This window comes from Bos indicus x Bos taurus, chromosome 19 (assembly GCF_003369695.1).
Source record: "Bos indicus x Bos taurus breed Angus x Brahman F1 hybrid chromosome 19, Bos_hybrid_MaternalHap_v2.0, whole genome shotgun sequence".
In the NCBI taxonomy this organism is placed as follows: domain Eukaryota; kingdom Metazoa; phylum Chordata; class Mammalia; order Artiodactyla; family Bovidae; genus Bos; species Bos indicus x Bos taurus.
The window spans coordinates 6240239-6263419 of record NC_040094.1 but is presented as its reverse complement, the minus strand read 5'-3'; the positions used below and the strand labels follow the sequence as shown (position 1 = coordinate 6263419).

Sequence of the window (23181 nt, the reverse complement as noted above, 5' to 3'; positions counted from 1 at the left end):
TACTCTAAATTCAGGAACAAGACAAGGGTGCCCACTTTCACCATTACTATTCAACATAGTTTTAGAAGTTTTGGCCACAGCAATCAGAGCAGAAAAAGAAATAAAAGGAATCCAAATGGGAAAAGAAGAATTAAAACTCTCACTGTTTGCAGATGACATGATCCTCTACATAGAAAACCCTAAAGACTCCACCAGAAAATTACTAGAACTAATCAATGATTGTAGTAAAGTTGCAGGATATAAAATCAACACACAGAAATCCCTTGCATTCCTATACACTAATACTGAGAAAACAGAAAGAGAAATTAAGGAAACAATTCCATTCACCATTGCAACAGAAAGAATAAAATACTTAGGAATATATCTACCTAAAGAAACTAAAGACCTATATATAGAAAACTATAAAACACTGGTGAAAGAAATCAAAGAGGACACTAATAGATGGAGAAATATACCATGTTCATGGATTGGAAGAATCAATATAGTGAAAATGAGTACACTACCCAAAGCAATTTATAGATTCAATGCAATCCCTATCAAGCTAGCAGCAGTATTCTTCCCAGAGCTAGAACAAATAATTTCACAATTTGTATGGAAAAAGAAAAAACCTCGAATAGCCAAAGCTATCTTGAGAAAGAAGAATGGAACTGGAGGAATCAACCTACCTGACTTCAGGCTCTATTACAAAGCCACAGTTATCAAAACAGTATGGTACTGGCACAAAGACAGAAATATTGATCAATGGAACAAAATAGAAAGCCCAGAGATAAATCCACGCACATATGGACACCTTATCTTTGACAAAGGAGACAAGAATATACAATAGATTAAAGACAATCTCTTTAACAAGTGGTGCTGGGAAAACTGGTCAACCACTTGTAAAAGAATGAAACTAGAACACTTTCTAACACCATACACAAAAATAAACTCAAAATGGATTAAAGATCTAAACGTAAGACCAGAAACTATAAAACTCCTAGAGGAGAACAGAGGCAAAACACTCTCCGACATACATCACAGCAGGATCCTCTATGACCCACCTCCCAGAATATTGGAAATAAAAGCAAAAATAAACAAATGGGACCTAATTAAACTTAAAAGCTTCTGCACAACAAAGGAAACTATTAGCAAGGTGAAAAGGCAGCCTTCAGAATGGGAGAAAATAATAGCAAATGAAGCAACTGACACACAACTAATCTCAAAAATATACAGGCAACTCCTACAGCTCAACTCCAGAAAAATAAATGACCCAATCAAAAAATGGGCCAAAGAACTAAATAGACATTTCTCCAAAGAAGACATACAGATGGCTAACAAACACATGAAAAGATGCTCAACATCACTCATTATCAGAGAAATGCAAATCAAAACCCCTACGAGGTACCATTTCACACAGTCCGAATGGCTGCGATCCAAAAGTCTACAAGCAATAAATGCTGGAGAGGGTGTGGAGAAAAGGGAACTCTCTTACACTGTTGGTGGGAATGCAAACTAGTACAGCCACTATGGAGAACAGTGTGGAGATTCCTTAAAAAACTGGAAATAGAACTGCCTTATGATCCAGCAATCCCACTGCTGGGCATACACACTGAGGAAACCAGAAGGGAAAGAGACACGTGTGCCCCAGTGTTCATCGCAGCACTGTTTATAATAGCCAGGACATGGAAGCAACCTAGATGCCCATCAGCAGATGAATGGATAAGAAAGCTGTGGTACATATACAAAATGGAGTATTACTCAGCCATTAAAAAGAATACATTTGAATCAGTTCTAAAGAGATGGATGAAACTGGAACCTATTATACAGAGTGAAGTAAGCCAGAAAGAAAAACACTAATACAGTATACTAATGCATATATATGGAATTTAGAAAGATGGTAACAATAACCCTGTGTACGAGACAGCAAAAGAGGCACTGATGTATAGATCAGTCTTATGGACTGTGTGGGAGAGGGAGAGGGTGGGGAGATTTGGGAGAATGGCATTGAAACATGTATAATATCATGTATGAAACGAGTCGCCAGTCCAGGTTCGATGCACGGTACTGGATGCTTGGGGCTGGTGCACTGGGACGACCCAGAGGGAGGGTATGGGGAGGGAGGAGAGAAGAGGGTTCAGCATGGGGAACACAGGTATACCTGTGATGGATTCATTTCTATATTTGGCAAAACTAATACAACATTGTAAAGTTTAAAAATAAAATAAAATTAAAAAAAAAAATAATGTAATAGGTTAATCAAAATTATAAAAAAATGCTCACTGCAAAAATTTAGCAAATACTCTTAGAAGCATGGATTCCAATCCTCTATAGCATTGTTTTAAAGTCAAATGTTACTTTGCAGGAAGAGTCTTGAATATTACCTAATTTTACTAAATCAAGTCATCTACTCCTCAGGACTTACTCAAAGTCCTGGGTAGTAGATGACTTACTACTTTAATATTCGATTTACTTACTATTTTAATACTTGATTAAAACAGACTTTTTCTTTTGTTATTTTTTAATTCTTTAGTATATTAACATAGACTTTTGCTACGTGTGTGTGTGTGTGCGTGTGTGTGTGTATCTGGTCCCTAGCATAGAGATTACGAGTACAAACTAGAGGAATAGAGAAATGTAAAAGGCCAATACAAAGACAAGTGGCAGATAGACTGACACCAAGCAAAGAGACAGAAAACAGACAATAAAAAGGAAGTTCAAACATATGTTGGGGGAACAAGTGCCTGGAGACAGGAAGAGGGAAGGATGGCAATGTCCAATCCTGAAGCTTTCCCCAAGGATCTCCCTGTCAGCGTGGAGGTCACTGAGAGCGCTGGAGGCGTCCAAGACAGAACATGCAGCTCCTTGAGAGAGTGTTCCCTCAGCTCTGAAGAGCAGGGAACTGCTTCAGCTCTTCTGCAGCCCTGTAATTAATTACCCTGCTGACTGCCCCAGGGTTTGTTCCCAATTTTCTCTGGTTGTGATCCAGGGGGTTTTCACAGTTATATTTAATGTTTCAGCAGCCTTGTCATTCATCTTTATTGTGTTCTAGGGTCTTTTGCTCAGTTGGGCCTTACCTTCAATCTTATTCCATCTGTTCTATACTATTAAAAAATCCCTCAAGGTTGATTCCACCCTTCCAGGTCTCCAGTGCTGTTGTGGATTTATTTTTAGAATTTATTATACCATTTCAAAGAGCCTTTAGATGGAAGTAGAGGTAAAAAAAAAAGTCTTAACCAGCTATCTTCTGCTGGAAGTCATTTTGAGCACTTAAAATAAAACAAATATTCTCCTCCTACAACTGGTTGCATTAAACCTTTTAAGGTTTTTATCAAAGAGCTATCAATTTCACCATAGGCAAATCAATACATTTCACAAGAGTAAACAACCAAATGTGAAATTTTCTTCTTTTGTTTTGCTAAATAAGTGATTTTTAAAAGAGTGAAAACGTATAGAAAACTTACAATCCATATCAAGTATGGCACGGACAGATTTAACAAGTTCCTTAGACTCGAGTGCCAGTGTTGCTGGGATGTTGTGTCCGTTCTTTCCCAATGGCGTGAGGGACGTCTGGGAAGCTAACAGAGCTCTTCTTTCACTATGAGGGCAAGAAAATAAAGCTGAACTTATTACATAATGAAGAATATCTATCTTTGCTAAATCTGAATTCTTATTAGCTAAAAAACTGCAGAAAATTTCTGATTTCTGAGAACACTGTATTCTTATAGTCATAAACTGAAATGATGCTCACAAAATAATACTTGTTTTTAATTCTTTAATACATAATAAATAGGGATATTTAAAATATTAGGTTGACCTTATGTATAAGGAGAAGGAATAGAAGGACAGCTCCTCCTAAATCATTGTTTGGATTACATGATGTAGCCTTTTATTTAGTCTTGTAGACATTTAAATTAAACAGTTAAACATAAATTCATCAAATATACGTTTACTACTACCTTGACTCATTGGAAAAGACCCTGATGCTGGTAGGGATTGGGGGCAGGAGGAGAAGGGGACGACAGAGGATGAGATGGCTGGATGGCATCACCGACTCAATGCACATGAGTTTGGGTGAACTCCGGGAGTTGGTGATGGACAGGGAGGCCTGGCGTGCTGTGGTTCATGGGGTCGCAAAGAGTTGGACATGCCTGAGCGACTGAACTGAACTGAATTAGTAATACTAAATATAAATTCTACTACTAAATTTGCTACTGATATTATCTCTTAAATTATCTCTTCCATTTGCTGTCCCTAAATCTAAAACAGCCTAGAGCATTTATACCACTTTTAAAAAATGCAAATTTCACCTGAAATTCTGATACAATTAAAATGCAAGGTTTTACTTTTACCATTATGTTAAAACTTTTACTTGAAAAGAGACAATTTTAAACTGACAACAAAGGCATCATTACTTATAATCCATCTTCCTAGGCAAGACAGAATTAATTCACAAGGAATAACTAAGGCATTAATTCTCAAATTCAAATACAGAGCCTTTCTGTGTAGAAGACCAAGGCCAATATCCACTACAGAAGATACAGTGTATTAAAAAGACTGAGCCAAATTTTACTCCTTTAAACTTTAACTTTTAAACTCCTTTAACTTTTCAAGCTGTGGTAAAAGCTGCTTAAGGTTTTTTTTTTTAAAAAAAACTGATATAAAGTTGATTTACAATACTGAATAACTTCCAAGTATAAGGCAAAGTGATTCAGTTATATATATATTAATGTTGCTTTTTAAAGTTACCTTTGTTCCATGAATCTGCAAGAGCAGACTCTGGCTTTTAAAAGGTCATTTTTAATATCAAAACTTTTGAATTATTATTCAAGGCCACAATGAAACCTTGGGTGGTAGAAGTCGGGGTCATGTTTAAACCATAAAAGGAGAATTAATTGTTGAGTATTTTAACATCCTTACTGAAAATAATCATCATGGAATTCACATAATTATCTTACATCATAAGCAGCATATTGCTATTGTTGGTGTTTAGTCACTAAGTTGTGTCCAACTCTTTTGTGACCCCATGGACTGTAGCCTGTCAGGCTCCTCTGTCTACAGGATTCCTCAGGCAAGAATACTGGAGTGGGTTGCTATTTCCTTCTCCAGGGGATCTTCCTGACCCAGGGATCAAACTCGAGTCTTCTGCATTGGTAGGCGGATTCTTTAAAGTCACCAGGGAAGCCCCATAAGCCAGCACCATAAGCAGTGAAATCCGATGATAAGAGATAACAATAAAAACATCAGATTTCACTTGAAGAAATATTACAATAAAATCAGTTAAAAGGTATACCCCAGCATAGGCCATTTTCTAAATTCAAAAATGCTATGTGGAAACCTAAAATACAGTGAATCATCTTTGTTTACTGAACTGCTACTTTCACAGTAAAGGGTGAAGTTTTCCTATGTTTCTTCAAGCACATGTTGCTAGAAGTAGAAGTATATTGCTAGTAGCATCCTTTATAAAAGGGAAAAATTGCTTTGACTATCTCAAGGCTATAAGAGATTTTAGCATTTTAGCCACAAGTATCAGATGAAAGCACTTGAATTTTCTTACCTTAAATTTGACAAAGGTGCAGAATTATCAGAAAATACATCTTGAATAGCCTAGAGACAAACAAAACAGTAAAGGCAATATGTAACTTTGATAGCTTTTTAAAATGTTTTTTCTTGTTTAAATAATATTTATAACCCCTCCACCCATATTATTAGAAAGGTATTTTTGTTATACATAGAAAAATCAGTTACATTAACATACAATTCTCAGAATTATAATACATAGACATATTTCTGTAAGGGTATTTATCAACTTGGAGAAGGCAATGGCACCCCACTCCAGTACTCTTGCCTGGAAAATCCCATGGACGGAGGAGCCTGGTAGGCTACAGTCCATGGGGTCGCGAAGAGTCCGACACGACTGAGCGACTTCACTTTCATTTTTCACTTTCATGCACTGGAGAAGGAAATGGCAACCCACTCCAGTGTTCTTGCCTGGAGAATCCCAGGGACGGGGGAGCCTGGTAGGTTGCTGTCTATGGGGTCGCACAGAGTTGGACACGACTGAAGTGACTTAGCATAGCATAGCATTTATCAACCAATGTTTACTTAGTATCAAAAGTTTTAAGAAAGTTTTCATTAAAACATAGCATATATTAAGGATCATATAACTCTATCTCAATCATTTCTCTTAATCTGTATGTTAGCTAGTCTTTTCATTATCTAAGCAATTTAAAATCTTGAGAGTCCCTTGAACTGCAAGGAGATCCAACCAGTCAATTCTAAAGGAAATCAGTTCTGAATATTGACTAGAAGGACTGATGTTGAAGCTGAAACTCCAATACTTTGGCCACCTGATGCGAACAACTGACTCACTAGAAGAGACCCTGAGGCTGGGAAAGACTGAAGGCAGGAGGAGAAGGGGACGACAGAGGATGAGATGGTTGGATGACATCACCGACTCGATGGACATGAGTTTGAGTAAACTCCTGGAGTTGGTTATGGACAGGGAGGCCTGGTGTGCAGCTGTCCATGGGGTCGCAAAGAGTCAGACATGACTGACTGACTAAAGTGAACTGAAGTCAGCATTGCTGTTTTGAGCCCAGGGAAGGTTTCACTAGCCAACAAACACCATGACATTTATCTATATGTCAGTTGTCTACACATTTCTTAAAAATGGACATAAAGCGATGTAACAGGAAAATTTACCTCTACAAAATGGAGAAGCTTTTCAGTGGATGCCTCAAAAGTTTTCCGCGCCATTTCTGATTTTCGCAATTGGCAGTCCAGTACTGTGATTCTCTTTCTTAACTCCTGAACACTTTCCTGGACAGAAATATCAAAAGGGATTTTCTCTTATTGTATATATCTTTTTATTTGGAGGGTCACTTAACTAATTGCAATATTTTTAAAAGTTAAACTGCATAGGGATGCTGAAAATTTTATAATATAAGCTACATATAACTTTACTGAAAAAGCTTAACATTGTACCAGCTGTCAGGGTTCCAATTCAGTTTCTTCAGAGCAAGCAATGAAGCAAATTTGAAGTTGAAGGGAACTACATTGATAAACGGCACACAAAGAAAAGTATAAAATTGATTATATATTACTCCTTCCACACAGGAGGGAATAACTACTACTTTATTAGTCTTTTTACAATAAGAAAATATTAATAATAAAGCAGGAAAAGCATACGAATCAATTGCTTTCAGATTTTGGGCAACAGGCAATGAAAGATCGGGATTCTGGAGAGATTGAAAACATGAAAGTTAAGCTCCATGACTGGCCTTTTGTCTAAAGTCTTCAAAACATGGCATAGGGAAAGAGGGTCTAAAAAGAAGATAGGGTTTTACTGAGATGAGGAAACAAAAATTGAAATTTAGAGATGGCTAAACCTGTGGGGCATGGTAGAAAATAAGAGGAAGCAACACAAAATAAAAGCTGCGAAACTATACCTAAGTATCTCTTGGTCTTTAGCAGGATTCTAAGCTATGCATATGCACAGCCAGGCATTAAAAGGCTGGTCCACTATGGTGGAATGTAAGCTAAACAGAGGTTCTGAAGTTTACATTTGGCTGTAAGTCATTGGTGTTTGACCAATTAGAGAAGAGAAGCTTATCTGAACACCCTGGATCCTCAATTGAGACCACAGTAAGACCACATCTTAGGAATAGAGCTATGTATGCAGGTCAGGAAGCAACAGTTAGAACTGGACATGGAACAACAGACTGGTTCCAAATAGGAAAAAGGAGTATGTCAAGGCTGTAGATTGTCACCCTGCTTATTTAACTTCTATGCAGAGTACATCATGAGAAACGCTGGGTTGGAGGAAGCACAAGCTGGAATCAAGATTGCCGGGAGAAATCTCAATAACCTCAGATATGCAGATGACACCACCCTTATGGCAGAAAGTGAAGAGGAACTCAAAAGCCTCTTGATGAAGTGAAAGTGGAGAGTGGAAAAAGTTGGCTTAAAGCTCAACATTCAAAAAACGAAGACCATGGCATCTGGTCCCATCACTTCATGGGAAATAGATGGGGAAACAGGGGAAACAGTGTCAGACTTTATTTTTCTGGGCTCCAAAATCACTGCAGATGGTGACTGCAGCCATGAAAGTAAAAGATGCTTACTCCTTGGAAGGAAAGTTATGACCAACCTAGATAGCATATTCAAAAGCAGAGACATTACTTTGCCAACAAAGGTTCGTCTAGTCAAGGCTATGGTTTTTCCTGTGGCCATGTATAGATGTGAGAGTTGGACTGTGAAGAAGGCTGAGCAGCGAAGAATTGATGCTTTTGAACTGTGGTGTTGGAGAAGACTCTTGAGAGTCCCTTGGACTGCAAGGAGATCCAACCAGTCCATTCTGAAGGAGATCAGCCCTGGGATTTCTTTGGAAGGAATGATGCTAAAGCTGAAACTCCAGTACTTTGGCCACCTCATGCGAAGAGTTGACTCATTGGAAAAGACTCTGATGCTGGGAGGGATTGGGGGCAGGAGGAGAAGGGGACGACAGAGGATGAGATGGCTGGATGGCATCACTGACTCGATGGACGTGAGTCTCAGTGAACTTCGGGAGTTGGTGATGAACAGGGAGGCCTGGCGAGCTGCAATTCATGGGGTCGCAAAGAGTCGGACACGACTGAGTGACTGAACTGAACTGAACTGAACCCTAAAGTGGCTTTCCATGTGGGGCTAGGGGTAAGGAATCTGCCTGCCAGTACAAAAGGTGCAAGGGATGCGGGTTTGATCCCTGGGTTGGAAGAGCCCCTGGAGTAGGGAATGGCAACCCACTCCAGTATTCTTGCCTGGAAAATTCATGGACAGAGGACCACGGCAGGCCACAGTCCATGGGGCTGCAAAGAGCTGGACTGTGACTGAGCACACACATATAACTCTATTGATTGTTACAGTAAAACACATTTTAGTTAGCTTATGGTGGCTTTTTTGGACAACATGGCTTACCAGATGCTGACAGAAACCCCTGTTAGTGTGGCATAATCCAACATGCTGAAGATACACATACATATTTAATGTAGCATGACCCAATTTGAAGCTGAGCTGGCGGAGAAGTAAAAGAATGCCGTGAACAGTAAAGGAATTTCATGAAGACGTGCAACAGCATTGCTGCCTGAACCCACTGAAGTGAGAGTACAGTGGAGCACAACTTTATCTCAGGGTATTTGCTGATTCTTGGTGGCCTCTAGTTTGGGGTTTCATCAGGCACAAACAGGAGAACTTTAATGGGTAAATTAGGGAGAAACAAACCTCTTGATTTTGGCTCTGGTGAATGGTAGACCCCAGTGCACCACTCACGCAGGTTAGAGATCAGGATTTATATTACTTATGTGGTCTGTACATTCATAAGCTGAAAATTTAGTTTAAATTTTACCTGACTGGTAAAAGCAAACACAAACTTTCTTTAGTGGGTTAATTTCTAAATTCAGATATCAAAGAATTCCTACATTTAATGTATCAAAAGATGATGGCCTCAGTAAATAAGCTACTATGGATAAAAAGTCAGCTGAAGGAAACAAATTATAGGATCAGACCTACAGAGATTGGACATACTGAAGTGACTGAATACAGAATATCGTTAGAGTTGGACTATAAAGAAAGCTGAGCACAGAAGAATTGATGCTTTTGAACTGTGGTGTTGGAGAAGACTCTTGAGAGTCCCTTGGACAGCAAGGAGATCCAAGCAGTCCATCCTAATGGAAATCAATCCTGGATGTTCATTGGAAGGACTGATACTAAAGCTGAAACTCCAATATTTTTGTCCACCTGATGCGAAGAGCTGACTCATTTGAAAAGACCCTGATGTTGGGAAAGACTGAAGGCAGGAAGAGAAGGGGACGACAGAGGATGAGATGGTTGGATGGCATCACCGACTCAATGGACATGAGTTTGTGTAAACTCTGGGAGTTGGTGATGGACAGGGAGGCCTGGTGTGCTGCAGTTCATGGGGTCACAAAGAATCAGACGCGACTGAGCGACTGGACTGAACTAATGTTCAATATGCTTTAAAAACTAAGAAAGAATTTAATGCATAATAAAGAGACAAGATACTATCTAAATAGATCCAGATGAAGTAAAAAAACCAAACTTAGAAATAAAAATGCAGTGCTTACTTAGCACATATACTAAAATTGGAACGATACAGAGATTAGCATGGCCCCTGCACAAGAATGATACACAAATTTACGAAGCATTTCATATTTTTCACTCTTTGATATAAAAGTAATGGAAATAAAAACAAAAATAAACAAATGGGACCTAATTAAACTTAAAAAGCTTTTGCATAGCAAAGGAAATAATAAACAAGATTAAAAGACAAGCCTCAGAATGGGAGAAAATAATTGCAAACAAAGCTACTGACATAGGATTAATCTCCAAAATACATAAGTAGCTCATATAGCTCAATATCAGAAAAATAAACAACCAATCAAAAAACAGACAAGAGGCCTAAGCAGACATTTCTCCAAAGAAGACATACAGATGGCCAATAAACACATGAAAAGATGCTCAACACTGCACATTATTAGAGAAATGCAAAACAAAAATAAAATATCACTTCACACCAATCAGAGTCATCATCAGTTCAGTTGCTCAGTGGTGTCCGACTCTTTGTGATCCCATGGACCGCAGCATGCCTGGCCTCCCTGTCCATCACCAATTCCCAGCGCTTACTCAAACTCATGTTCATCTAATCGGTGATGCCATCCAGCCATCTCATCCTCTGTCGTCCCCTTCTCCTCCTGCCCTCAATCCTTCCTAGCATCACGGTCTTTTCAAATGATTTAGCTCTTCGCATCAGGTAGCCAAAGTATTAGAGCTTCAGCTTCAGCATCACTCCTTCCAGTGAATATTCAGGACTGATTTCCTTTAGGATGGACTGGTTGGATCTCCTTGCAGTCCAAGGGACTCTCAAGAGTCTTCTCCCAACACCACAGTTCAAAAGCATCAATTCTTTGGCTCTCAGCTTTCTGTATAGTTCAACTCTCACATCCACACATGACTACTGGAAAAACCATAGCTTGGACTGGATAGACCTTTGTTGGCAAATGTCTCTGCTTTTTAATATGCTATCTAGGTTGGTCATAGCTTTTCTTCCAAGGAGCAAGCAGTGTCTTTTAATCAGAATAGCCATCAACAAAAAAATTACAAATAATAAATACTGGAAGTGATGTGGAGAAAAGGGAACCCTATTACACTCTTGGTGGGAATTTAAATTGAAATGGCCACTATGGAGAATAGTATGGAGATTTAACAAACTAGGAATAAAATTACCATACAACCCACCAATCCCATGACTGAGCATAAATCCTGACAAAACTACAATTCAAAAACACATGCACTCCAATGTTAACTGCAGCACTATTGACAATAGCCAGGACACGGAAGCAACGTAGATGTCCATCAACAGAAAAATGGGTAAAGAAGTTGTATGTATGTATATATATAAATACATGGACATATATATAGACACATACAATGGAATACTACTCGGCCATAAAAAGGAATGAATTTGAGTCAGCTATAGTGAGGTTGATGAACCTAGAGCCTGTTATACAGTTTGAAGTCACAAAAAGAAAAGCAAATATCGTATATTAACATATGTATGTGGAATCTAGAAAAATGGTACTGAAGAACACGTTTAGAGAGGAGAAATGGAGGCAGACGCAGGGAATGGCCTGGTGCACACAGCAGGGGAAGGAGCGGGCAGGGTGAGCTGAGCGCGCAGCACTGACGTGTACCACCGTCAGCTGTGACGCGGACAAGCAGCAGGACGCGGCTGTACAGCACAGGGAGCCAGCCCGGTGCTCTGCGACGACCCACGGGGTGGAACGGTGCGGGAAGGAGGCTTAGGAGGGAAGGACACATGCACAACTGTGGCTGATTTGTGCTAATGCACGGTAGAGACCACCATGGCATTGTAAAGCAAGTATCCTTCAATTTAAAAAAAGGCAGTAATAACTAGAAACTCAGTTAATGTGTTTGCTGTCCAGCACCTTAAGATAAGTTGAAAAGAGAACAGGTGAACTGGAAGACAGAGGTAAATAAATGTATAATAGAGCAGAAAAATAAAAATGGGAAATATGAAAAGAGAAGAGGTAAGGAAAAAGTAACCAGAAGATCTATCATATATCCAATATAAATTACATAGGAGAGACAAGAAATAATTAAAGAGAAATAGGTCAGGATAACAGCTTAAGGTTTTGCAGAAACAGTGAAAGACACTGTTACTCAGATCAGGAAACTCATTCCTTGAATCTCAAGCATATAAATAAAGATAGCTCAATACATGGCTGACCATAGTCAAACTTGTGACCACTTAAGATAAAATCACCTAAAAAGAAACAACACACTGCAAACAAATAACAGACTGAAATCTGATATCACAACCATGGAACAAAAACATTAAAGAAACTCAGTGCCAGTTTAACACCCTAAATGCTACACTTCAAGAACAAGAGTTAATGAATATGTTTCCAGACAAACAAAAATAAATTTCATTACAACAGATCCTATCTTTGAAAGATGAATTTCTAAATGCTGTACTTCAGGAAAAAAGAAAGCAATTCAAGCAAAAAGTTCTGAAATGCAAGAATGTTGAAAAAAGAAAATAATAAACATGGAGGTCAATCTAAACAAAGATTGACAGCACAAAAGAAATTGTAATAATATCTAATTTATGATGTTAAAAGTCAAGAAATAACTAAAATAATTACAAAATATTAAATAGAAAGAGACTTGGATTTGTAGTAAAGTTCTTAGAGTATTTAGAAGTAGACTGATAGTGATTAGTTTTATAATTTAAGTTAAAATAGAAAGCTACCATTGCTATTACAAGATAATCATTACAATTAGAAACAAGTGTCTAACTTCTAAACTAGCATGAAAATTAAAGTTGCTTAGTCGTGTCCGACTCTTTGAGACCCCATGGACTGCAGCCTGCCATGCTCCTCTGTCCGTGGAATTCTCCAGGCCAGAATATTGGAATGGGTAGCCATTCCCTTCTCCAGGGGATCTTCCCAAGCCAGGGATCGAACCCTGGTCTCCCACATTGCAGGTGGATTCTTTACCATCTGAGCCACCTGAAAGTGAAAGCAGCGCAGTAAAATAAACGGGAGTGGGGGAACACAGGAAAAATCTGACCCAATCCAAACAAAAGGGGCGAGAGGGAGGTAAGACACGACAAACAACTAGAAAACATGGGACAGATAAAACACAGAAAATAAAAGGGCAGAAATTAAGCCAAGTACATTAGTGAGTAAGAATGTAAACGGAAAGATCTTTCCAATTAAAGGTCAAAAACTAGTAAAATGGGAAAAAATCCAATTACCTGTTGTTTACCATAGACAAAATTAAAATATTAAGGACAGGGACTTCCTTGTGGTCCAATGGTTAAAATCCGCCTTGCAATGCAGGAGGCGCAGGTTTGCTCCCTTGGAGAACTAAGATCCCATATACTATGCAGTAAGTAAGCCCGTGCTCCGCAACTAAAAGCCTGTATGCTGCAATTACTGAAGCCCCTGTGCCGTAACTACTGAGCCCGTGTGCCACAGCTACAGAGTGCATGCGCCGCAATGAAGGCTCCTGCACGACACAACTAGGACCTGATGTAGCCAGTCTAATAAGCAGATCATGTAAGGCCTAATAGAGTTTTGCCAAGAGAACACACTGGTCATAGCAAACACCTTCTTCCAACAACACAAGAAGACTCCACACATGGACATCACCAGATGGTCAACACCGAAATCAGACTGATTACATTCTTTGCAGCCAAAGATGGAGAAGCTCTATACAGTCAGAAAAATAAGACCGGGAGCCGACTGTGGCTCAGATCATGAACCCCTTAGTCAAATTCAGGCTTAAACTGAAGAAAGTAGGGAAAACCAGTAGAACTTTCAAGTGTGACCTAAATCAAACCCTTTACGATTATACTGTGGAAGTGAGAAATAGGTTCAAGGGATTATATCTGATAGGGTGTCTGAAGAACTATGGATGAAGTTTCATGACAGTGTACAGGAGGCAGGGCTCAAGACCATGCTAAGAAAAAGAAATGCAAAAAAGCAAAATGGTTGTCTGAGGAGGCCTTACAAATAGCTGTGAAAAGAAGAGAAGCCAAAAGCAAAGGAGAAAAGGAAAGATATACCCGTTTGAATGCAGAGTTCCAAAGAATAGCAAGGAGAGATAAGAAAGCCTTCCTCAGTGATCATTGCAAAGAAACAGAGGAAAACAATACAATGGGAAAGACTAGAGATCTCTTCAAGAAAATTAGAGATACCAAGGGAACATTTCATGCAAAGATGGGCTCAATAAAGGACAGAATGGTATGGACCTAACAGAAACAGATGAGATTCAGAAGAGGTGGCAAGAATACACAGAAGAACTGTACAAAAAAGACCTTCACAACCCAGATAATCACAATGGTGTGATCACTTACCTAGAGCCAGACATACTGGAATGTGAAGTCATGTGGGCCTTAGGAAGCATCACTACGAACAAAACTAGTGGAGGTGATGGAATTCCAGTTGAGCTATTTCAAATCCTAAAAGATGATGCTATGAAAGTGCTGCATTTAATATGCCAGCAAATTTGGAAAACTCAGCAGTGGCCACCAGACTGGAAAAGGTCAGTTTTCATTACAATTCCAAAGAAAGGGAATGCCAAAGAATGTTGAAACTACCACACAATTGCACTCATCTCACACGCTAGCAAAGTAATGCTCAAAATTCTCCAAGTCAGACTTCAACAGTATGTGAACCGTGAACTTCCATTTGTTCAAGCTGGATTTAGAAAAGGCAGAGGAACCAGAGATCAAATTGCCAACATCCATTGGATCATCGAAAAACCAAGCGAGTTCCAGAAAAACATCTGCTCCTGCTTTATTGACTATATTGAAGCCTTTGACTGTGTGGATCACAACAGACTGTGGAAAATTCTTCAAGAAATGGGTATACCAGACCACCTGACCTGCCTCCTGAGAAATCTGTATGCAGGTCTGGAAGCAACAGTTAGAATGGAATGACAGACTGGTTCTAAATCGGGAAAGGAGTACGTCAAGACTGTATATTGTCATCCTTCTTATTTAACTTATATGCAGAGTACATCATGAGAAATGGTGGGCTGGAAGAAGCACAAGTGGAATTAAGATTTCCGAGAGAAATATCAATAACCTCAGATATGCAGATGACACCACCCTTATGGCAGAAAGTGAAGAAGAACTAAAGAGCCTCTTGATGAAAGTGAAAGAGGAGAGTGAAAAAGTTGGCTTAAAGCTCAACATTCAGAAAACGAAGATCATGGCATCTGGTTCCATCAACTTCATGGGAAATAGATGGGGAAACAGTAGAAACAGTGGCTGACTTTATTTTTCTGGGCTCCAAAATCACTGCAGATGGTGACTGCAGCCATGAAATTAAAAGATACTTACTCCTTGAACGGAAAGTTATGACCATCCTAGACAGCATATTAAAAAGCAGAGATGTTACTTTGCCAACAAAGGTCTATCTAGTCAAGACCATGGTTTTTTCAGTAGTCATGTATGGATATGAGAGTTGGACTATAAAGAAAGCTGAGCGCCAAAGAATTGATGCTTTTGAACTGTGGTGTTGGAGAAGACTCTTGAGAGTCCCTTGGACTGCAAGGAGACCAGTGCATCCTAAAGGAGATCAGTCCTGGGTGTTCATTGGAAGGACTGATGTCGAAGCTGAAACTCCAATACTTTGGCCACCTGATGAGAAGAGCTGACGCATTTGAAAAGACTGTGATGCTGGGAAAGATTGAGGGCAGGAGGAGAAGGGGACAAGAGAGGATAAGATGGTTGGATGGCATCACTGACTCGATGGACATGGGTTTGGGTAGACTCCGGGAGTTGGTAATGGACAGGGAGGCCTGGCGTGCTGCAGTCCATGGGGTCGCCAAGAGTCGGACACGACTGAGCAACTGAACTGAACTGAACTCATAATCTGAGTCTAAAATACAGGCAGAATTAAAAAAAAAAAAAAAAACCTGAAAATCATAAAAAAAAAAATACAGATAAAAGATCAAAGGATTATGTAGCCACCACACATGTAAAGAAAAAGAACTAGACAGGGTCATCAGATGAAGATTTAGAGTAAAAGAGGCTTTTGAATGAAAGGGGCTGGGATAGTTTATCATTCATTTAGAAAAAGAAAGAAAGAATGAAATGGACCCCTATCTCATACAATGACATAAAACCATGAAAGAAGGATCAAATTTTAAAAACTTTTAGAGACAAATACAGAAACATTTTTGAGAATGGAGGGACTTCTAGAAAGACACATGAAGGAAAAGATCGATTAATTGGATTATATGAAAATAACAGCTGTTCATTTCACTTTAGGGTGCAAAGGCAAGCATAAATTCAGGAGAAGAGTTTTACAACATCAAAAATAAAAACATTTCACATAGAAACAAAATTGCCTAATAAATGCATAAATATTAGCTCAACTGGCTATCTGGGACAAGAGGCAAAGCCCTGGTTTACTGCATTTCGTGGTGTAAATAATCTTACATGGCTCATTTCAAGCTAATCACCTGATGTCACTGAACACAGAGTTAAGATCAGTTTAAATACTTTCAAACACAATTGGCATTGCCTAATTGTAATTAGTAAAGCTGATCATACAATCATCACTCAACCTACCAATTCCACTCTAGTATGAACAAAAGAGAACTGCTACACATGTGGAGTAGGATATACATACAAAACTTTTTAGCAACACTGTTCATAAAAGAAGAAAATGAACAGTTGTACTGTCTATCAAATATAGTATGGACAAATATACTGTAATATATCCACTCAATGGAATACAAAAAAGGCAATGAAAAGACATGAACTAGCTATAAACTTCAAATAAATAAATCACAAATACAAAATTTTGAGTGAAAAAAACACAAGTCGGAATAATAAAAGTAATATGTTTTCTATTCATATAAAGTTGACAAACAGGCAAAATTCAACAATACATTGTTAAGGGATATGTGCATGCATGCTTAAGTGCTCAGTCATGTCCAACTCTTTGTAACCCCATGGACTGTATCACCAGGCTCCTCTGTTCATGGAATTCCCCAGGTAAGAATCCTGGAGTGGGTAGCCATTCTCTTCTGCTGGGGATCTTTCGTACCCAGGGATCAAACTCAGGTCTCCTGCATTGTGGGTGGATTCCTTATTGTCTGAGCCACCAGTGAAGACTAAGGGATATATATATACAGGTAGTAAAATAATCAAGAAAATGGTTAAGATTAAATCTAGGAAAGTGGTTTTATGGGATGAAATTGGAAAGGGACATTGTGGGTCTTCAAATGTATTGGTAAGTTTTTATTTCTTAAGCTGAAGGAAAAAATAAATAAAAAGGGAGATAAGTAAACATAATGATAATATAAGGGAAAACTTGTAAGAAAAATATTTATTGTTATAAAAATAATCTGCTTTAAAAATGAATATCTGAATCTGAATTCTGTAATATTTTGGTGAGTATCTTTTCAAGCAATCTCAAACAAAAAAAAGTTTCCTTCTTTTTCTCCACTGGTATTGGGTTTGGAAAATGTTGAGATGTTCATCTCTAACATCTCTTGAGAAAAAAAAAATGATTATTTTCAGACATGGGCTAATGGCTTAGTTTAGGATTTTGTTCTCTTAACAAAATTTTGTTCCTCTGAATGGCATGAGACACCATTATGCTAAAAAAGAGAGCTGAATTAATTATATTACCACAAAACTTAGGACAAAAATGTTTTTCAGCTAGGAGCTGAAATAGAGAATAGCAAATAACCTACGCTTTAAAACATTGAATAAATTCATATGAATTACTTAAATGTTATATTATTTAAAAAGAAAGTATTTTTAAAGACTTGATTATCCCTCTGAAAATAAATCAAGTTATTATTTAAAAAGTACTTTAATATTTTGATAATCCCACCAATATTTTCAGAATCATGTTAAGTTACTCACATGAAATAAGCATATATCTCTGATTTCAGAACATAAACCTAGGTCAAGAATAATAAATATATGCAACATTCCTTAGTATTTCTGCCATCTAAAGTATTGCTCCCCCTTGGCCTTATGGTATTATCAATGGGTGACAGGAACATCAGACTTCTTTTGGAACTCGTTTAAATGGCAAATGTGAAAAACGTATCTCTTAGATAACCAAAGAAAATTTCAGACTTTCTTCTGTATCTTGCTTTTCTAAAATTAGTTTCATTTCCACTTAGTATATTTAAAGTATTTAACTCTTTTATGTTTAAATAAATAAATGTAAGTTTTTCAAATTTGTTTTATGTTCTCTTGAAAGATGACTGGATTAGAGACATAAACACTTATTATGGTTAGAAAAAAATTGTAGGAAGTTATAAAATATCTATTTCAATTTATTTAATTTTCTACCTTATTTCAGTGAAAATAAAGTATATATGTCTATTACAGTTTTTGAAGACCATTCAATGAATATAGTACATATAATGTTTTACAAAATCACATAATAAAAAAAAATTCACATTAAAAGAAAGGTCACATTGCCTTCTGAAAAGCATTCAGTATTTTGCTACTGAAATTGAAGCCTGCTAAATTCAAACTCAAGTTTCTTTCTCTTAATTAACTTGGGCCTTTGGCAAAAAATTATTTAACTTTCACACTTCCTCAAGTGTTCTAAACAAAGAGTAAAACAGAATTAAAAGACAAATTAGCAAGTTTAGGGAAAAAGGAGGAAATCAATGTAATGGGACTTAATGCTTGAGTTGTACAATGTTGACCAGTGACCCAAATAAATTTGGGGCACATACTTTTCCATCCCAAAGCTATCTGGATAAAGGGAGGCTCATAACCTTCACATTACCCCCACCATGACACATCATCCTACCACTGAATAACAGAAGACAAACACTGACCTAGTTTAGAAGTGCAGACGAAAAAAAAAATGAAAACAGGATACATAGCTACGGCTAGGAAACCATGGTAACCAGAAAAGGGAACTGTTTTGCTTACTTTATTTTGGTCAGAATAATCAGCAAGCTGAGCCTTCAGCTCTGTAATCTCAGCCTCTAACAGACGGATCACTTCCTCGTAATCCATTTCCATTCCCTGTGCCTGTCTCTGCGCAGCTTCGGCAAGATGAAGCCGACTTCGCAGGGCTCTTGTTTCTTCGACCACAGCTTTGGCTTCCTAAATATTTAAAAAAATAATGTCATTGAAGAAAAGAATGTAAAAATAGTAGCGGTTTAAACAAATTATTTTCTTCTTTCTGGAAGTTATAATTCAAAAAATGAATCAATATAGTTATATTATTCACATCTCAATTTGAAGAGGGTTCAGGATGGGGAACACATGTATACCTGTGGTGGATTCATTTTGATATTTGGCAAAACTAATACAATTATGTAAAGTTTAAAAATAAAATTAAAAAAAAAAGAAAACTAATATTCATGTTATTTAATTAAGGTCATGCGTGACCTTACTTTTCCTTGATTTCTTGGATAACTTTCAGTATGGACTCTCCAACTTCACACATTTAGGAGAGAATTTTGAAAATAAGAGAAACAGAAGAAAATTGAAAATGGAAAATAGAATAAGAATTGGCTCAAAAGATAAAAAGAGCAGACTTCTACAAGTCAAGTAGGTGGTAGGGCTCATGTTCTATGAAGGTTTTTGCAGCTTCATCAGATCCTGCTGAGAGATTTATCGTGTTAAGGGCTTCTCAGTGGTCCAAGCCCCAGGAGCCAAATCTTATTCCTAGACATCAGTCTAAGAGCTACCTCCCCATTTTGATTTAAACCAAAAGGCAGAATTCAGTAGTAAAATATACAGCCATTTCTATAGGATGCAATGCTCACCACATTTAGAACAACACTGAGGGAAAGGCATTACTAAAAGCCATTTTATACATAATCAACAGAGGCTGAGAGAGGTAACATAACCTATGCAAGGGCAGATACCAGTGCCAAAATTTAAACCCAGCTTTATCTGACTGCAACATTAATGCTCTTCTCACCATTTTACTCCACCACTACATGACAAAAACAAAACCAAACTATACACTCGCTGTATTTTTCACCTTAGGAAGTGGATGGTGTGGCCCAAAGCATTTGCACTCTCAAAACTGTGCCTTGGTGCTGGCTCAATAACAGTTCCCAGGACACCAATATAATTTAATATTGCACTTGCTATAATGTAAACCATTTCTTTCTTTTTTTTTTTTTTACTTGATGCAGAAATTGTTTTTCTCTGCAATGGAACTTTCTGCTCCAATTGCCGTGGCTAATATTCAACTATGGCTATTTTAATTTTCTGGGAGCTTTTACAGGACGCTTGCTTTTGTTTGAGCCTAGGGGAGGGTTAGAAATATTTTTACTACAGGACATATTTTAAGGGTCAATTTTTCATTCTTACATTCAATAACTATTAAGTACTTACTGTGTGTCAGTTTCTGTCTCAGGTACTGAAGATGGAGCACCTAACACAATACAAAGTCCTCCTTTTGTCCCCCGATATTTATAATCTAGTTTGGGGAGATGACAAACTAGAGAGTGTCAATGAAGAGCTCACTTAGAAGACTTTTAATCAGAGAACAGCAGAAAGGATGGAGCTTTCTGGGCAGAGAGAACAGTTTGTGCAAAGTAACTGAGATATCATTGTGCATCCATAGCATTCTGCATCTTGAGAGAACAGCAAGGAACCCAGGGTGGCCGAAGTAGACAGGAGGAGAGGACAGGAAGGAGGGGGTGCAGGACATGGGGGTAAAGTGCTCACAGGTCTCTGGGCAGGGATGGTGCTGGCATGGAGTGACAGATCTTGAGAGCCTTTGTAGGCCATTGTAAGGACTTTAGTTTTACTCACAGCCAGAGGGAAAGCGACTGGAGAGTGCTGAGCAGAGACGCGGTAAAAGGACACCTATCTAACTAACACATCCGTCAGTTCAGCCCAGACGATCAAGGGTTGCCAGTGTCACAACTGGATCAACTTCACAAAAGACTGCACAAATGGGAGGTAACGGCCTAGTATGTGTCAACAGGGCTCTAAATGTTTTGGATAGATCACCTCAAATAATCTACCCAGTGCTGTGAGAGGTATGTCCAGTTTTACCCTCATTTAATAGACAGGAAACTGGAAAGTTAAGTAGTTTGCTCAGAATCACAAACTTAGTAAGTGGCAGAGCTGGGATTTGAACCCAGGCTGTCTAGTTACAAAGTCCACAGTCTTGGCTACAGAATATGCTAAAAACACAAATCACTTGTAGATGACAACATCATCGGGGCCCAGCCCTGCATGAGCTCAGGATGTGGCCATTACAACACACTCAAACACATTTGAGGCTGCTACACCATTCCCCATTTTCCATTCAATCAGGCTAGGAAAAAAATAATATTATCACTGAAGAGAAAGGGAGGGGCAGAGAATTCACCATAGCAGCAATGAAGAATAACTAATTCGATGATTTATCTCCTTCACAGTTGCTTCATACAGCCTTTACTCCTCTATACAAACAGCACTTTTATTTTTGTTCAAAGAACGCTAGTTAATTAAATGAAGAATCTGAATGGAATTTATACAGCCATTATGGTGCACTGATGGTAATACGGTGTGAAATGCAGTGGGGTGGTAAGAGATGCAGAGGTTTTGCTGCTGAATAAATTCATGTCATTTCTTTTGTAAATGTATAACTGTCAGGCTGGTAAATGTGACCCCTTAGCAAAGTTCTAGCCCAATTCCCACTGAATGGCTGTTTAAAAGATCAGTGCATTGAAATGACGACTCTTAGAGGAAGCAGTAAAGAAAAGATAGCAGCAGTGTGCCACATTTAGCAATACAGGATCACATAAATCCATTTTTTCTTTTCCTCCTGGGCTGTTTTCTAATAACTGTAAAGCCTCCTATGTCAGTAATAATTGAGCCAGAATTTTCCTAGTACCTCACCATGAGCCTGAAATCTAATCAGGCAAAATGTGGTAGCTAGTTCACTGATTTACTCTGTTAGGTACAGATTAATTCAGTTTAAAAGTTAGACAACGCTGGATCATAAAATAGCAAGGGAATTCCAAACAAGCATCTACTTCTTCTTCACTGACTACACTAAAGCCTTTGACTGTGTGGATCATAACAGTCTGTGGAAAATTCTTAAAGAAATGGGAACACCAGACCACCTTACTTGTCTCCTGAGAAACCTGTATGCAGGGCAAGAAGCAACAGTTAGAACCAGACATGGAATAATGGACTGGCTCAAAATTGGGAAAGGAATACGTCAAGGCTGTATATTGTTACCCTGCTTACTTAACTTATATGCAGAGTACATTATGAGAAATGCCAGGCTGAAAGACTCAGAAGCTGGAATCAAGATTGCTGGGAGAAATATCAACAACCTCAAATATGCAAGTGATACCACTCTAATGGCAGAAAGCAAAGAGAAACTAAAGAGTCTCTTGATGAATGTGAAAGAGGAGAGTGAAAAAGCTGGCTTAAAACTGAGCATTCAAAAAACTTAAGATCCTGGCACCTGGTCCCATCACTTCATGGCAAATAGATGGGGAAAAAGTGGAAACTGACAGGTTTGACTTTCTTTGGCTCCAAAATCACTGTGGATGGTAAGTACAGTCACAAAATTAAAAGACGCTTGTTCCTTGGAAGAAAAGCTATAACAAACCTAGACAGCGTATGAAAAAGCAGAGACATCACTTTGCCAACAAATGACCATATAGTCAAAGCTATGGTTTTTCCAGTAGTCATGTACAGATGTGAGAGCTGGACCATAAAGAAGGCTGAGCGCCAAAGCATTGATGCACTCGAACTGTGATGCTGGAGAAGACTCTTGAGAGTCCCTTGGACAGCAAGGAGATCAAATCTGTCAATCCTAGAAGAAATCAATTCTGAAAATTCATTGGAAGGACTGATGCTGACGCTGAAGCTTCAATACTTTAGCCACCTGATGCAAAGAGCTAACTCACTGGAAAAGATCTGGATGCTGGGAAAGACTAAGGGCAGGAGAAGAGGGTGAGAGAGGATGAGATGATTGGATGGCATCATGGACTCAAAGGACATGAGTTTGAGCAAATTCTGGGAGATGGTGAAGGACAGGGAAGCCTGTCGTGCTGCTGTCCGAGGGGTCACAAAGAGTCAGGTAGGACTTAGCAACTGAACAACAAAGATGTAATAGCAAATCAGAAAAATCAACAAAAGCATTATGCATT

At 38.4% G+C, this 23181-nt stretch overlaps 1 protein-coding gene and 1 pseudogene across 6 annotated transcripts in view; one reads left to right on the top strand and one right to left on the bottom strand.

The window, feature by feature from the left end:
• Positions 1–23181, bottom strand: part of STXBP4 (syntaxin binding protein 4) — a 249819-nt gene that overhangs the window by 102048 nt on the left and 124590 nt on the right. For 5 of the 6 annotated variants that reach the window (XM_027516895.1, XM_027516894.1, XM_027516898.1 and 2 more), the window contains 4 exons: positions 18989–19165; positions 6682–6798; positions 5534–5583; positions 3441–3574 (listed from right to left, as the gene is read on the bottom strand). In XM_027516895.1, coding sequence (XP_027372696.1) covers positions 3441–3574; positions 5534–5583; positions 6682–6798; positions 18989–19165 — 478 coding nt within the window. The remainder of the gene's footprint in view (positions 1–3440; positions 3575–5533; positions 5584–6681; positions 6799–18988; positions 19166–23181) is intronic. The other variant, XM_027516897.1, reaches the window with a different exon arrangement.
• LOC113878729 lies at positions 10093–10192 on the top strand (annotated as a pseudogene).